Source organism: Dermacentor variabilis, unplaced genomic scaffold (assembly GCF_050947875.1).
Source record: "Dermacentor variabilis isolate Ectoservices unplaced genomic scaffold, ASM5094787v1 scaffold_13, whole genome shotgun sequence".
In the NCBI taxonomy this organism is placed as follows: Eukaryota; Metazoa; Arthropoda; class Arachnida; order Ixodida; family Ixodidae; genus Dermacentor; species Dermacentor variabilis.
In genome coordinates, this window is record NW_027460291.1 from 19021250 (window position 1) to 19038522 (window position 17273).

The window sequence follows — 17273 nt, forward strand, 5'->3', positions numbered from 1 at the left end:
AAGAACGCTCTAACAATCCTGCAAAACCAAATGTGCACGAAACACACCCGCGCATCCAAAATGCGAGAGACAAAAAAAGAAAGAGAAAGAAAAACCACCTAATTACTATTTAAAGGCTAAAAATCAGCAAATCAAAAACAGAAGCAAGCTCAAAGCATGCACAAAAACTTATGATTTCGTCGCCGCCACGGAGCCCCGAAACCCCGAATAGCGCCTAGGGCGCTATTCTGGGACATTCCGCCATTTTCTTCGATGCGGGACGCAGACGCCATAGAGTTTCCTACAAGAATTCTTGTAGGAAACTCTATGGTAGACGCGACACGAATAAAATGGCGCTGATGGCCCCGTTTTGCTTTCGTAACGTGACACAAACTTGACGTTTTGCTTACAAAACTGAAATGAAGGCGCTGAACGTAAGGTTTTCGGTAAAGCAAAAGTTTTCCTCCGCAGTAAAAAAGCAGCTGGCTCAAAGCGCATGACGATTCCGTTGAAAACGCATCTCGCTTCCGTCGTCCGCTGCATTAGCTAGGATGCGTGTCCCCGGGAAATGAAATGAGTCGTCGTATGTTGGCGCCAACGCTCTTTTCTTCGAGACAACATACGCGACCTACCAGTGGTGATGCGCGCGCACGTTCTAGGCCATGTTATCGCTATCTCGTGAAACGCAAATGACTCAGCCCATAGAGAAAGAAATTTCAACAAGAGCGGACACTCCCATAGAGCCCAGCGGCCGAATTGACTGTAGCACACCAAGCAGATGTTATTGACTCCGTCCGGTTTCAGTTTTGGGCGCGCGCGTTTTGAACACCAGTTGGTACACGCCGCACCGGCTCCGCTGCTCGGCGCGGCATTCATTTTTTTTTTTCGCTTCTGCTGAACCTCGCGTGGCCTTGGCGTGGAATCGTTATATTATTAAGTAGAAATGATTGCAATTGACCTTTACAAGACTGCGCCGAATCTGTCAGGTGCAATTTCATAAAGAAAACGAAAGACGTCTTCTGAAATGATGAAATGTTTATTTTGCTCTATATAAATGCTCGTTCCGGGCTTCTTCTGCATTCATCCAAAGTTGTGGCACTAGATAAGCAGCAGTCGTTGCCGTACGATGCTCCACCGGATGCCATCAGCTGAAAGAAAGTAAATTACAAGCATGTATCATTTCGGTATATTGACCTAACAGGAGTATTGCGTGTAGAGGCGAAACGTGCGTTAAGTGGTGAATGAGCGGCATTATAGATAAATTCACTTTTACGTACATTTCGCAGCAAAGACTCCTCCCGAACATGCCATAAAATCTGAACATCCGATTTTTCAAGCACCCCTCCTTTCCCGGGCATTATTTCCTGCACTTTAAGTGCACAAATACACGGGTGACTGCGCGTTTTCAAAACAACTTGGCCTCAGTCGACACGATGGTACGCCAAGTACACAAAGGTGGCTGCAACACAGGCTCAGCCAGACCATGTTACACGCTCGCAGAATGCCTTCTAATCGCACTCAAGTCAGACTTGTGGGTGCAAAGCCTGTTTTCAGTCGCTCAGAATACATAAATGTCATGTTCTTGAGCTCCTCCGTGTTATCTTTTACGCGTCCTGCCGGCGCATGCAACACTCCCGTGTTATCACTCTCGGCAATCGCTCGTCGCGTTTACGAGAAGCGTGAGTACCTAAATAAGGTATTGGCCTCGAGCTCCACCACAAGAAAATCTGGCGCCACCGTCGGCGTGACGTGCTAGGAGGGATCACGTGGACATAGCGGCCGCGTCGGCTGCTTCGGGAGCGCCGAAGCGAGCTGAAAACGAGTTTGAATTCCCTCGTACGCTGCAGTCCTCATTTAGTGGCGAAATTTTCCCGCTTCGAGTGTCTCCTTTACAACGCTTGAAAGCACTACAATAGGTAGTGGCTGCCTTTGAAGGCGCGCAACATGGTAGGCTACTGCTCGGTGCCGCTGGGCCGGACGCACGTAACGGAGGCCGGTGTCAGCGTTATTCTTATGTAGCCGCAGGACAAGGAGCTGCGTGAAGCTTGGCTCGCGAAACATAAAACCGGCAAACAGTCATCGGCTACAACTCGGGTATGCAGCAAGCACAGACGCGAGGAAGATTTCTGCTACGGCGACCGGTCTGCGATGTTCTGAAAACGCGCACTGAGACGCTCGCCCAAGTCTGCTGCACGACTAATGTTATGACGGTTTGGTTTGTCAACTTGTCGATGCTATAGATACTGGCAAGTTCAGTGGAGTGGAAAGGCAGCGGTAAGAAGCACATTTAAAAAAAAACCATGGCATATGGTCATGTTTGTGTTATGAATTAATGCACTGGATTACAAAAAAGGAGCAGCGGGAAATTGCACGCTGAGAACACCGATAAACATACAGTGCGACGCAACTCCAAGAATAATATTGAAAAGTCAGAGAATTTAGAAGAAAAAAAATATTGAATCGTCGCGACGGCACATCCCCGTAGGCGTCAAAGTTTCTACAATGAAGTTATTTTTGGACAGCTCCGATAGCGCCCACGCAACAATGGTTGCTTGTATACTGTCAAATGCTCATATTCTGCGGCCTAAAGCTCATGGCACGGTGCGAGAACGCGCGCGCGGAGAAAGCGAAACAGTACGCAGACAAGCATGTAAACGCGCAGTCGGTCGCTGCGAATCTGCGCGATCGCTGCATTGAGGCGTCTTTCTATAACGCTCCATTTAGTTATACAAACACTATAAGAACATATTTCACATAGTTTGCTCTCAGCGTTTACCTACCTTTCACGCAAGAAGCCGGTTCGGGAGACTCCATCGTAAACGTCATCGTAAAAGATAGCGTCTGTAAACGATTGTGTGCTTTCAGTGTGCCCAAGATTATTATTTAGACAGTAATTCTCTCGTTTCGAAAGTACTTACGGAAATGTCCGGGAGAGCTCGCGCGTGGTGTTTTCAGTGAGCGCTGACAGCAAAACCTATGAGGAGCGCGCCGCGTGATCCCTCATACTACGCCAGCGAGGCGCTTCCGATAGATGATGGCGACTCCGTAACTCCTCGCCGCCAATATGTTGTTGCAGGGCTATAAAATGCGTCACAAACTTGTCCCACTAAAATTCAGTACACGCAAAACTAACTCACTATGACCGGCTTGCTTTTTTGCCAACAGCTTCACAACCCCAGGCGCGGCGAGCAAGCCTCAAAATATCCCAAAAAGTTACCAAATAAATTACAATACTTTTTCGGGTCAGAGAATGCGTCACGAACTTCTTTCTACCAGTAAGATTCAGTACACGCGAAACTGCGGCACACAGCCGAGCTGCTTTTCGCTAACTGCGCCACTACGCCGAGCGCGGCCACTGTGCTTGAAAAGTACCCCAAAAAGTAGTGAAATTAGTTACAATGATGTCTTGGGTCAGAGAAAGCGCCAAAACTTGTCCCGGTAAGATTCAGTACACGCGAAACTGCGTCACACGGCCAAGGTGCTTTTCGTCAGAAAGCCAGGTGCGGCGAACGTGCCCAAAAACTACCGAAATAGGATATAGTTATGCTTGGGCTCATAGAAAGCGTCGCAAACATCTCCCAGTACGAGTAATTAACTCATATTAACTAGGCTTGGACTGCGGAGCTGTTTTTCGATAACTGCGTCACTATGGGGAACCAGCGCTGGAGTTTTCACGTCGCATGCAGCGCCTTCCTGGCGGTCAGAACGTGCACAATGCAGCCGCTCCCGCGGACGAAAATTGCTACTGGTAGCGCGTTGCGTGCGCTGGAAGTCGAAGGAAAACAAAATGACGCCGACGGTACTGTTGCGTATACAACTGTCACAACTACGTCGGAATGAGGATGCATCCTTCTGCGTCTTTGCATATAAACCCTACGAACGAGAACGGAGGCGGCGTTGGATCCAAACAGTCAGGCGAGCGGAGTAAGTTTCCGTCTTGTCGCCCTGTCAAGCGGTGTCGGGCTGGTTTCTAAATCGAATTTCGCGTGTGTGCTTGGTTTATTCGATAGTGAAGACGGTCAGCCGTGGCAGCCAGTACCAAACAAAATGAGCAATAGCATGCACCATCCGGCATATGTACCAACCATTTTTCCTTCGCAATACCACCGCCAAGCTCCTTCCAATGCCACCCCACCATGCGAACGATACGAAAGGTAAATAGTTTCCATTCATTGCCAAGAATTATGTGGCAGGGAAGCTGCCTTGTAATACGAGTTGTGTGCGCATACTGCCGGCGCACGAGCGACTATGCCGCCTATGTGTTTATAAAAATGAGCATGCGGATGAGGACTCGGCGCTGAGATGCATCCGGTAAATTTCATGTAATTAGTGCTAAATGTAGCCAGGGTTGTTACGGATCACGCAGCGGAGCACTCAAACCTTTGCTTGCCCGAGTCAGCTGATGCGATAAAGCTTTCTTCTGCATTGACTGATGTGGCGAAGTAACATCAGAATTTCTTATGTCTAGCCAGAGAAGTATGGAATGTCTTCAGGCCAACTAATACTTCCGAAACCATAGCGCAGCAAGACCGGCGCCGTTGCTGCAAGATTATCGAGGCAGGCTGCCACACAAGCATGGGAACGGCACTCGACGCAACCGCTAAATAAACGCACGTGCTCGCCGCGACAGACTGAAAAATATACAAAGCTTAAAAAAGCTTCTTTGGTCATTTCTTCACTTGATGGCGCTAGCTTCTTTACGAAAACTGTCCACTTGAAGCGGCGCGAAAACGGAAACATACGAACTATAATTCGGCCGCGCACGTGTGTGTCGTTTTTGGACGAGGCGCCATTTTCTTCAGAGCGTGACGTAGGCGCGCCGCAAACAAAATGGCGCTGGTGGCCCAGTTTTGCCTACGTAACGTGACGCTAACTTTACGTTTCGCCTAAGAAACTGAAATGAATGCACTGAATGTAGCGTTATCAGTAAAGAAAAACAGTTTTCCTCCGCAGTAAAAATAAAGCAGCTATCTCAAAGCATATGATTATTCGGTCGAAAACTCTTCTCGCTTCCGTCGTCTACTGCGTACAAGACGTCGTCTGCTTCAATAGCTAGGATGCGTGTCCCCGGAAAATGGAATGAGTCATCGCATGTTGGCGCCAACTCGCGTGTTTTTTTGCTTGAGACAACATACGCGACCTACTAGTGGTGATGCGCGCACATTCTAGGCCACGTTATCGCTATCTTGTGAAACGCAAGTGACTCAGCCCGACTCGGCTGGCTGAGAAACGGCCGAATATCACCGATAGCGTTGCGGGCGCCAGAGATACCCACTAGCGCGACGCAAGCGCCGGCGCTGCCATCTCTTGTTCATTTCGCTGGTTCTCGCACCACGGGAGGAAACTTCAAGGCGCCGCCTTGCGTACACTTCTTTTTATAAATTAGAAAGAGCCCGTTGTCATAACTTTTGATTGTGCGAAAAGGCATTAATCTTGATTACAATACAAATGCAGCAGTGAAAAGTGAACAACATTGCCGAAAGTTTGTTATGTTCAACCAATATTATTTCGTATAAGCGCGTTCTTTTAAAAAATGATGGCCCCAAACACAAATGCCAACACCACCCGAGAGCGATGCAAATACTATGAGCACGCGTTATGAACAAAAGATTTTCGTGGCGCCAAACGACGGGGAAAATGTGGCGATACGCATTCCTCTCGGCTGCCATTGCATATGGCTGCTCATTAGCATAATTCGCGTGGCTCGTTGCAGCAAAAATTATGGCGGAAAATCTCAGTAATGGCGGCCCAGCGCGACGTCACGCATCGTCAAAACGACGCTTACGAAACAGCCCTTCCTGTGACGCACATCACGAGATATTCCTTCAGCCAATCAGCAAGCTGGCATGGCGCATAACTTGAATCGCCACCACATATTCGCGCAATTGCACATGCATTGCACTGGTTGTGCATGCTACCGCTCACATTCTTTTTGAAGCGCTAACATCGCAATATAGCTGCCTAGGACCAAAAATATGTATTAGTCCATAATATTTGCAGCTCCACGTCACGTTTCGTCATCTTGATGAAAACGCAAAATTACATTTTGCAATACTTCCGCTGCCGGCACAAATTTCAAAGCACGTGACCTCTCGACAGCCAATCAGAGAGTAAACATGGCGGATAATGGCGGCCGTGCAGCCGCCATGCGTGTACAGAATAACACCCCTGGTCGAGAGGCTGGAATATGCCGCGTTTCGTCGCCAGGGCGGCGTCGACGAAACGCGGCGCGACTCTTTTCGACGCGCCGCCTATCCAGCGCTGGTTCCCCATATAGGTTCAGTTTTGTGCAGTAAGCCTAAATGTGCTTGAAGTGCGTCGCAGACTGTCAAACAAAATTCCTCACCTTGCTGTAGTCCAGTAATGCAGCGGTGCCGTGTCGAAATGCAGACGGAACACAAGAGTACGCCGGGAGCCCAAAAAACGGGCTACATCCAAAAGAGACGGGCCGCCGAGCACGCGAGCTTCACATGCGCACCCTGCCCGGCTCGCTCCTGCGGCTTGTCTGGCGCATGACGTATGCACGCGCGTCTGGCGTGCCGCTAGCTTGTTGCTAGGCAACGCAACAAAAAGTTGCAAAGTATAAGTTCATTTACACGCAAAACTTTTTCAGTTTTAGTGGGAAGGAATAAAAAAAATAAAACGTTGTCCGGAAGTTTATTTCACATTCTTTTTTTCTCATGCTCGCGTGAACTAACGGATGGTGTTGAAACTAGGCGTGACGTGTTTCCTGCTGCCAGTTTTTAAAGAGTGTTCCCTCTTGTTGAATTTCTTTCTCCATGCTCAGCCCGGCCGAAACGGCCGAATATTCCTGATAGCGTTACGCGCGCCAGAGATATCCACTAACGCTACGCAAGCGCCCGCGCTGCCATCTCTTGCTCACATTTGTGAAACCTGAGCGCTCGCTCGAAGATTTCGGCAGCCGCTCCAGATCGATTTTACGCTCGAGCCGCCCATCGCCGCAAGCCGCACCGCACGCGTGCGGTCGCGCGAAATATTGCACGTATCAAACACTTGTGCACAAATTTCGGTTTACAATGTGTAAGCTATACACTGTGCACACAGTGTAAATGTTAATTTGTGCACAAGTACTGGATACGTGCAATTTTTCGTGCGACCGCAAGCGTGCGGTGCGGCTTGCGGCGATGGGCGGCTCGAGCGTAGTCGGCCCTAAGGGGCCTGCAATAAGGTTTCTTCGCTCACTCACTCACTAGGTCAGGATGTCTTAGAACGCGGGGCTGTAAAAAGAAATTTAACGAAGAAGAAGAATTTAACGGGGTGTGGTAAATCTGTAAAAACAATAGAACACCTCATACTAAAATGTGATCATAGAGTTTGTATACCAACTAAAACTCTATGCTCTCCTCAGTTTTTTCCACATAAAACTCTATGTTTTTTTTTTCCTTCCTCGATGCACCGTGGCCAATTTTGTGGCTACTTTTCCGAATTTTCTGGTACCTTTTCTCTAGAAGATCTGGCAACCATGCGTGCGAGCGTCCTTGTGCTTTGCGCCGCGGCGCAGCGACAAGGCCGCCAAGGTCCAAGGGTCCCCAGTTGCTGTCCCGTCCCCGCAGTCGTGATTACCCTTTTACTGGCATCCCGCACAAGCTGCGACGCTAAGATTGGCCGTGTCTTACAAAATGGCTGTAAGAGTTACAAAGGTGAGTAGTTCGTCGGTAGCAGTCTACGTGAGTGAGAACCTGTGCCGTGATCCGTATGGGCCGCGACGAAAAACGGTGTCGCGAGTCGCCTACAAGGAGGAAACGGCCGGCATCCAACTCTGATGCGATGCACCCAATGCAGTGCGGCGACGTAGTGAGTCCTAGAGTCCGAACGATGAAGCCCCCCGAGTTTTTGATGGTCATGGAGACGCGATCACCGCTCCTTGTTCATCAGCCGTCAAGTTGTGGCACATGTGCGTCATGTTCCACAGGTGTAATTTGTAGACGCACTTACCCGGATGTTAGTTATCGGTGCGCAGCTCTGACCTCCACTAGCGCCGGGGAACAGAGGCAAGTTGTGGCCCAAGTGCAGGCAACCCATTTTATCAACATGTAGCCGCGTTAACCGGGCAAAAGAACAAGAGTTCAGGATCGCCAGTCAGCCTCTGGAGTCTGTGAAGGAGTACGTTTACCTAGGTAAATAATCACAGGGATTCCTGATCATAAGAAAGAGATTAACAGAAGAATAAAAATGGGTTGGATCGCATACGGCAGACATTATCAGCTCCTGACTGGAAGCTTACCATTATCATTGGAAAAAAAAAGGTGCATAATCGGTGCATTTTACCGGGGATGACATAACATTATGGGGCAGGGACTTGGATAGTGATAAAGAAGCTTGAGAACAAGTTAAGGACCGCACAAAGAGCGATAGAACGAGGAATGCTAGGCATAACCTTGAGAGCGGTTTGGACCAGAGAGCAAACGGGTATAGCCGATATTCTAATTGACATTAATAGATAAATATGGCTCTGGGCAGGTCATGTAATGCGCAGGTTAGATAACCGTTGGACCGTTAGGGCAACAGAACGGGTACCAAGAGAAGGGAAGCGCAGTAGGGGAAGGCAGAAGACTAGATGGTGCGTTGTACTTAGGAAATTCGCGGGTGCTAGTTGGAATTGGTTGGCGCAGGACAGGGGTAATTTGAGATCGCAGGGAGGGGCCTTCGTCCTGCAGTGGACATAAAATAGGCTGATGATGATGATGAGCGGCATTGCGAAAATTGTTTTATATGTTGATTTTTTTTGGTCTGGTATTTAGGATCGTAATATTGTGGCCAGTGGTTATAAATGTGAGTGACCTTTGTTTGTGCCAGGAGGTTGGTACAATGCATGAGGACAAAAGGTGGGCCGCAAAACGACGAAAAAAGGAAAAGAAGGTTATTAGTTTTTTGGGAAGCATTTCACGACGAAAAAAAAGAAAACTTATGTAACCAGCTGAATGTCATAATTCTTTCCTAAATTAATAAAATTCCCTGTATGTTCCGCTTAGCCTTTTTTAGTTCATTGTGCTTTCGTGATGTTTATGTCTTTGTACCACTGTGGCTGCTGAAGGCGGTGATGTAACCAGAATTTTTTTTTTTCAGCCTCTGGCCGAGCACACACATGCACACATAGTGAAGAAAAGCGGTGCACACATTTGTTATACAAATGTCTGTGTCGCTTAGTACCAGAGGTTGATCTAGCCACAGCTCACTGAATACAACTTAGAACTGTGCTGTAATGAAAGGAGCAAGAGAAAAAAAAAGTGGTCTGAGTAAAAATAAGAAGGTGAGCAACAAAGGTAATATGGGCGCCACATGGTGCACCTTTAGTCGTGATCAAGCCTCTTCAGAATTGAATTTCTTCACCGCAGTTCCCCCTCTTCCTCACTTGCACAAAGGAGGATTGAGAAACTCTATCCCAATTGGGCTCAGTCATGATTGAAATTGCATCGTGGGGTGCCCATAGTGTGAAGGTACAAACACACTGCGTGTTTTCTGGACGTTTTATAAGAAACATGGTGAAGGACACAAAAAGAATAGGACGATGAAGGAGGCAGTAATGCAGTATTTATAGGATTGTGGGGTGTGACTCACCGATAGAAAATTGGGGGAAAGGAAATGTAAATATGTAACGTGGGCGTGCAGAAGTGATGAAAGCTTTGGTTGATCATACCTGCCAACGTTAACAATTCAATTATAAAATACCCAATTTGTAGTGCTCATTTACGATTCTTGTATTGACGCAAATCCTTTATTACTTTTCATTTACGTATAGTTTAGGGCAAAAGCAATTAAGGAAACGAGAGCAGCGGAGCCCATCTCATGATGGCTGTCTACGGTATTGTGTTCGGCATTGAATCGATGTAGTGACACAGCGACACAATGTAGTTTGAAACGGGTTCAGTTTCGCCTGACACAATTGGCTTATACTGTGCTGAGTCAGCTGCGCCCGGCGGCTGACGACTCGGCACAGCATAGGCCGATTGCGTGAGGCGAAACTGAACGCATAGTGAATGTGTGTTTCGAACAATGTTCTCTGATGTAGCCCCTGGTAGGTGATGCACATCCGATTCACAAGAATAACATGTCTCTATGAACATGTTCACATGAACACTAACAAGAAATTCACTAAAAAACATGCACAATTCATCGTACTTGTTGTGTGCAGACTACGTATTACAGTGTGGAAAGGCCAGATAACCATTATTCACAGGGTACAGGATACTTCTGGAGCAGCCATCGGGAAAGAATGAACAGAAAGCGCAAACAATAAACGAGATTATTTAAGAAGCACTAGAGGAGATAGCATCAGGGTGTCTACCAACCGGGAAAACCTGGAATTCTCGGGGTATTTGAAGTCTGGAAAAACTCGGGGAAAATTCAGGGAATTTGTGCTTCTATCAGGGAAATTTAGCTGTAACTTTATTGAAACGGAACGAAAGTCGTGTTAATGCTGGCTCCAGTAACAGAGGAATCGCAACGAATCGTCATTGACGCCGTGTCATCGGCACGATGTATTGCCAGAGTAGCTAACTACCGATTTTCCAGACGCTTTTTCGGACATGCCCGATAATTTGCACGGCTTTGCGGCACCACCACGTACTCCATATAGTCAATGTATATTGCCCTGACTGCAGGTCTGAAATGGCATTAATCAAAGCCGCCACCGCCGCCATTTTGATTATCTCGCCGCCTCGAACTGGCACTATCGCACGCAGATCCGCCGGCAGCCGTAGCCACCATCACGACAACGTTAGGCCTAGCTGCTTCTACGTTCGCTGTTAAGCTTCTTGCCGTGCAGTGCCGTGTTTTTCATTGAAGGAATTCGCCGCTGTCAGTAATGGCACCAACACCACGTTTGTAATCTTCGCCATTGGCTTCGAAGCTCGCAGAGCACAGCGCGTTGCGTAATGCCAGTCTCCGAAAGTTAGCTTCGCCTCAGTACAGCGGTGTTAGGCGGTGAAGCTTAACGAGCGTGGGAAGGGGCAAATGTCACGGGACACAGTATGTATTCCTTAATTATACACGCGTGCTCCCCCATCTCCTGTCACAGTACGAGCACTGATATGCCTAATAAGTGTACTGGCAGGCCTTAAAAGCTTTTTTCGGACGTACCTGTGACAATTTTAGCCCTTAAGGGCAGTTAAAGTCATGCGTTCATTGTTTTCGGACTGCCCGATTTTTCGGATGTTTTTGCGGCCTCTAGGGAGTCCGAAAAATCGGACGTTGACTGTACAACTGACCAAGAGGATGCTTCAAATGATCCATTAGGTGAAAGCATGGCAGAAGGAGGATGAGAACAGAAAAAACCGACGCACTGAGGAATTTACAGGGATGGAAGCGTGCCGCCGCCTTTTTGAAGGAGCTTGAGCTCAAAAAAAGTGTTGGCTGACGCTGAGATACAGGTGTCCCTCATCCAAACCAAAATAAACTCTTTAAAGCAATGAAAACCAACACTGAGATGTCGTGTACGGGCTGAGGGTATGTCAGGACAGTTGAGGTTGACTTGCTGGCTGCAGAGAGAATCTTAGTTGTGACAAAGTTCAGGCCTCATACCGATGAGCTTGCTATCAGTTGATAGAAATAGCTCATATTCAAAAATATTTGCTTACGTATGCATCTCCTTTTCATTCGTATTTGAAAATGTTCGACTCAATTTGGAATGGGTTTTACCATTTTTTTTCTGCGCATATTACTAACATCTTCCTTCTGTTTTCTTTTTAAATAAACTAGATATTACTCCTGACTATTCAAACTGGATTAAGTCATTTTTTTGTTTCAGCATGCTTACTATAAAGTGACAGCATTGGGCAACATGGTGTCAGCCTGTCTTAACATAAAACAAAGTTCTGGCTCATTCAGGGAATTTAGCAAAAGTGCTCCGGGAAAACCTGGAAAACTCGGGGAATTTGGAAATGTCAGCTTGGTAGACACCCTGAGCATGCATCACACATCTTTCCCAAGTCAGCTTCACAGGTTATCTAGATAGGGTGGGACTGCTCAGTTTCTACCTTGTGCATACTTTTCCGCCCTTCATCCATGTGAAATGCCAGTTAATTTCTCTTATTTCCTCTATTGTCATTGCAAGCAATTTCTTCACTTGTGGGCATAAATGATCATTAACAAAGGCTGGTTTCTTCATGGATAAGCTTAGCTCATCTGTTCCAACCCTTGTCTTTCGTGCCTTTCCAAGCGCTGCATCTCGCTTTGTGTGATTTTTTAAAGCCACCACAATGCTTGGACTCGCATCAGAGTTCGTCCTTGAGCACAGGATCTCTGCTAGCTGTAGTGCATTGACTATCAGCACTGGCGCTATTTCCATATCCAGGAATATGGTGGCTTATCACAACATCATGTTCCGCGATTTATTTTCCCAATGCATCCCCAACCTTATGGAGCATGATGGCAAGGTCCTCGTTTGTTTCTTGTGCGATTCCTTTAACTTCCAAGTTTTTGTTCCTGGAGTACTAATCTTGAGGGGTAATGCGCATTGAGCTTTCTTTTACCGTGCTTTTTAGCTCCTCGAGCTCGCGTGCCATTTGCTGATTCCTTGTTTTGAGCACGGTGTTTCCTTCAACTTGGCATAATCTGAAGATTCTGACATCTTTCTTCAAGTACTCAAGCCCATTTTTTTAGTTATCTAAAATAAAATCTCCTTTCACATCTCACTCTTAAAGTCAGCTGATTTGCCTCCGATGGTCAGGACAGGGCTTGTATTGAATAGCAATATGTTTCAACAACACCAGGCACCAGAGGCAGCAATAAATTGCAAATCAAATGCTATATTTCCATCCTGGGAAAGAAGCACGGATAAGCGTTCGCTCTGCTCGCTGCCTCCACTGCCAAGTAGCTGCGACAATTTGTACATTCTCGTTTTCAAGGCGCCAAGGCACACACGGTTCCTTGTGGGCAGACACTGCACAGCCGTCGGTGCAGCTGCTTCTGCCAGTCAGCTTTCTGATGACTGTTGCCATAGGCTTGCGCTTGATTGTGCAGAAGCCTGGGAAAGAAGGGAATGTTATTTTCAGAAGTGAAAATAAACTGTACAATGAGTCTTTTTCCTTGTGCTTTGTCCAAGTGCTCTTTCAGTAAAATCTGAACTATGCTACGCCAACCGGACCAAGTTTCTAGATATACTTGAATATTCATCTCCCATGTTGGCATAACTCTGAAGGCATTCCTTTGGGCCAGAAGGGACTAACAATTTGTTTAAAATATTGTTACGGGTGTAAAAGTAGGAAGTATATTGACAGGGTACCGTACTTACTTGCATAATGATAAAAAAAAAAAGCTACAACCAAACTTGCCTTGGCTTCATTATTTGTAGGCTTTATAATGGTTGTCAACAACAAAAAAGGCGCCTTTCGATTCCTCTCGTCTGCACACTTGGGTACGCAACAAATCGTGAGCGGAAACGATAGTAGCCACGTTTACACTGATACGTTAGAAGCGTACCCTATTCATACGCCGAAGCTAACATGTTCGCCCACCCTTAGCGGAAACGTGCCATATTAGAATAGTAGTGAAGACAAATGCCGCAGTTTTTGCAGCATGTCTGCCATGTGTTTCTATGCCACTGGCAGCAAAGCGCGCCCATCTCTGTTTCTGTCCCCTCAAAGTGGACATGGCTACGTTATTGCCGCGAACTTGCCAATATTAATGATATTTTTTATTACTGATACGGAAGAAACTGTTTCAATGCACGTAATGTTCTCACGAGAAGAAAAAAAAATCGCTCTTGGCGCATTCGGTTTGCTCCGCTGGCTGCCATTTTTGTTTCGGTGTCCCGCACTTATTGTTACAGCGGCAGTATGGTGTACTGGAATAGGACAGTGTGTTGTCCGGTAGTGAAAACGTGCCTCTTTTTGCGATGACGGCTGGGGGTGCTGGAGCACGCCGGTCTACTACAGCGGCACATATCGCTGCAGCTTGGAGTCAATTCTGGCAAAAGGAAAAATATTGGTGCAACAAAGGGCCTTCGGGATTGGTAGTTATGGTTGTCGCAGAGGTCATGCAAGTACATACAGAGCTCGCTGATTGCTTGCTGTGGTTTTTCCTACTGTGTTCGCACATTCTTTATGTGCATGGGAAGCGTTGGATTTCTAAATATCTTTGTGTGTGTGTGTCTGTGTGTGTGTGCGCGCATTTGCTTGTTTGTTTTCTTCAGTGAAACATGGCGACCACCTTTCTGGCTTATGCAACATGAAAGGAATCTCATGCAACCCACCAGGCACAGTGCAGGTGCTCCTTCCGGGCTTCTTATCATCGTGTGTTTTAAAATGCTAAAAACATATGCGGGCTCACCAAACGGAACGAGTAGGCGAGTGTTTGTTTGTCTTCTACAACCGAAGCGCTGAGCAGACGATTGGGAATACTGCTTCGTCTGTGGTTGGAAACATGTAAGCTTAGATGCTGTTTTGATGTATCCTAACAGTTTGTAGTGTTTCTTTTTTTGTGAATTATATTAATTCCAATTGTTTTGAGAGCATTTTAGTTCATAAATGCAAAAAGTATTGCACCACATGTTTAAATTTTGCGTGCTAGGCATCCCAGTCGATCGCAGTGCCCTATTGGTGGTGTCATCGCAGAAGCATCCCCGGTTCTCCCATTGTTTTGCTGTACGGATGACACACTACCCCATTCCACTACACCATAGCAGCAGCCGCCTGTTTGTTGACCTGTTGTCATCCCGCAGCAAGCGCAAGATGAAAAAATTTTTTAGTTCTTTTCGCAGAAAGTTTAACCTGCGTGTTGCTCGCACCCCTGAATTTGCGTCAATTTTTTTGACAAAAAAGTATGATCATTATGCGAGTAAATACGGTATCTACAATAACTAGCAGCTGACAAAATGGTAGACAGCATCCGAAGCAGTGTTGCCAGGTCGGACGAGGCGGCATAGCCCAAAGCTAAAGAAATTGAGCCCAAATGTAGCCAGACACAAAAAAGAGCAAAAATCACTGTAGCCAAATATAGTGATTTTTATTTGCAGCTTTATTTGCATTATCTATGTGCGTCTGCCTTGCCATGTGCACTTTAACGTATTGCATGTGTGGCCTCTCCGGTTGCACTTGCACACTTTGCAGTACGTCATCTCAGAAGTGCCGTTACTTGCACGTGATGGTGCAATCCAGTCTACGCATTAAAAAAAGGTCACGTTTAGCACAAGGTGTCCTCTTCACCTAAGATAGACCTTGATCTTACTCGGTATGTCCAGGCTAAATCGGACCAAGACTTTTTGTTTCAACCCCGTTGTGAAAGCTTCTGAACTTTCCTGTAATATTTATTCTCTCAATACCTAACATTGGGGCGCACTGAGTGCGCGTCTGCGCCTCTCGGATGGATGGATGGACGGATGCTGTGAGCATCTCCTCGGGAATGGGGTGGTTGGTTGCGCCACCAAGCTCTTGTTATTCCTTATGTCCTACCCTACGTTAAAAAAGAAAATAAATATTCAGAGACGGGGTGCTGACACAGGCTCTTTTCTTAATCTGGTTGGCCTCTAACAGTTCATGTTCCACAGTATCTTTGCTTTTAAACATGATTGTTGTATCATTTCACATACTTGCTTATTTTCATTCCCGCAGACCTTGCAAAGAAGCGGCAAATTTGATCCATAACCATTTTTCAGTGAAAGCTTGTGCTCCCGCAGGCATTCATTAATACATCGGCCAGTTTGGCTGATACACTCTTTCCTACACTTCAGTGGTATGCTGTATATGACCCTTTCACGCTTCACAAAAGGGTCTGTATGTTTAATAGAACACTCTACTTTCTCAGAGTCATCAGATCCAATCAGGCGGCACAAGGTAGCAAGTTTTCGGGGCGCGGAAAAAGAACACAGGAATTTTGTATTTTACGGCGACGTGTGTAAGATTATGCGCCACTTTGTGAGAATACGGTATCACCACTGGTTTAGCTTTCTTTTCCAATGTTTGACCTTCCTCACTGCTTCTTTTTCTTTCTTTTTTTACCTTTTTCAACAAAGCCTCCAAAACTGTGCTCAAAACTAAACAAGGAAAGCCAGCCTTCCTCAACTTCAAAATCTGTTTGTCATAGCTTTCGTGTGCCTTATGACAGGATTTTTTAAGGGCGGATTCAAGGCACATAGTGGCAATCGCACATTTAGCAGTCTGGGAGTGTGTAGACTCATACAGGAACAATTCCTTGCATACACCGGGTCGGTACATCCAGCAGGAACCTTTGTCAGTAAGGGTTGTGTCAATATCTTAAAAACTGCAAGCTGTTATTGTTGCCTAGTTCAAAAGTTAAATGTAGACCTTTGCGTTACTGTTTAAAATCACATAAAATGCCCTGCACAGTATGTGAGTAAGTCATGGGAGGTCGTTTCGTCAGTAAAATTTAAAAAATCATCAACATACCTAAAAACCTTGAGAACTTTGCCTCCGTCAAACACCTTGGATAGCTCTTTGTCGATGCCCGCAAGGAAAAGTGCAAAGCACAGGAACCACGCAGGAGCTAATACAGATTCCTTTCTTTTGCACATATGTTTTTATGTGAAACGAGTAGATTGCATGATGTCGTGTTCAGTGCAGGCTCACATAATTGATCGGTCTTGTGGTGAGCTTTTGCCCACAGGCCATGATGGTCACACTGTGTTGCATCTTGGGTTAATACACACGCGTTTGTCGACTATCTGTCTATGGTGTCTTCTCTGTGCTGTACCGATGAACCCGGCTGTAGTGCCTTTTGTGAGTCACGGTGTGGAGTAGTGTCGCATCCTTTACCGATGTGCTTATCAGGGTAAGCCTCGCACAAACTCGTCTCCATGACATATCGACTACATCAGTTAACGTTTGCGTGATATATGGTAAGCACATCTGCGTTGAACCCTGCGCCAAAAGTGCTTACTGCTGAGCCAAATCGGTTTTTTGCCTGCACCAGGACCTGCACCGAAAGGTGAAATGGCTGTTCCACCAATGTGAATGGTAAGGAAGGAGGAGTGAGGAGAGAGTTGATATCACTAAAGTACAGTGCTCACGGATTGAAAGGCGATAGGGAGCATTTAGTAGGACCCTGAATATGTGCAAAGTACTCGGGATGTCATGTTGCTAAGGATCTGGTTATCAAAGGTGATGCGGACTCTGATGTAAGTGTATGCGCCAAAATTACATCGATGTGACACGAACTGCAGCCTGTGGAAACGATAGTATGCGCATTAGTTAGCCCTAAATTGACGGGTTTCATTCTGTGAGCACTGTATGTGGTAAGGATGGAAAGGGCACTGGAAGGAATTAATATAGGGTTTAATCTGTCATACAGACAGACGGCCACAATTGTTGGGCAGCAGC

The 17273-nt window shown here is 46.5% G+C and overlaps 1 protein-coding gene across 2 annotated transcripts in view; it reads left to right on the plus strand.

The window, feature by feature from the left end:
- The first annotated feature begins 7476 nt into the window (after positions 1 to 7476).
- Positions 7477 to 17273, plus strand: part of Mcad (Medium-chain acyl-CoA dehydrogenase) — a 192333-nt gene continuing 182536 nt past the window's right edge. The window contains exon 1 of one of the 2 annotated variants that reach the window (XM_075677417.1): positions 7477 to 7640. In XM_075677417.1, the coding sequence (XP_075533532.1) occupies positions 7620 to 7640 (21 nt within the window). In that variant the 5' untranslated portion in view covers positions 7477 to 7619. The remainder of the gene's footprint in view (positions 7641 to 17273) is intronic. The other variant, XM_075677416.1, reaches the window with a different exon arrangement.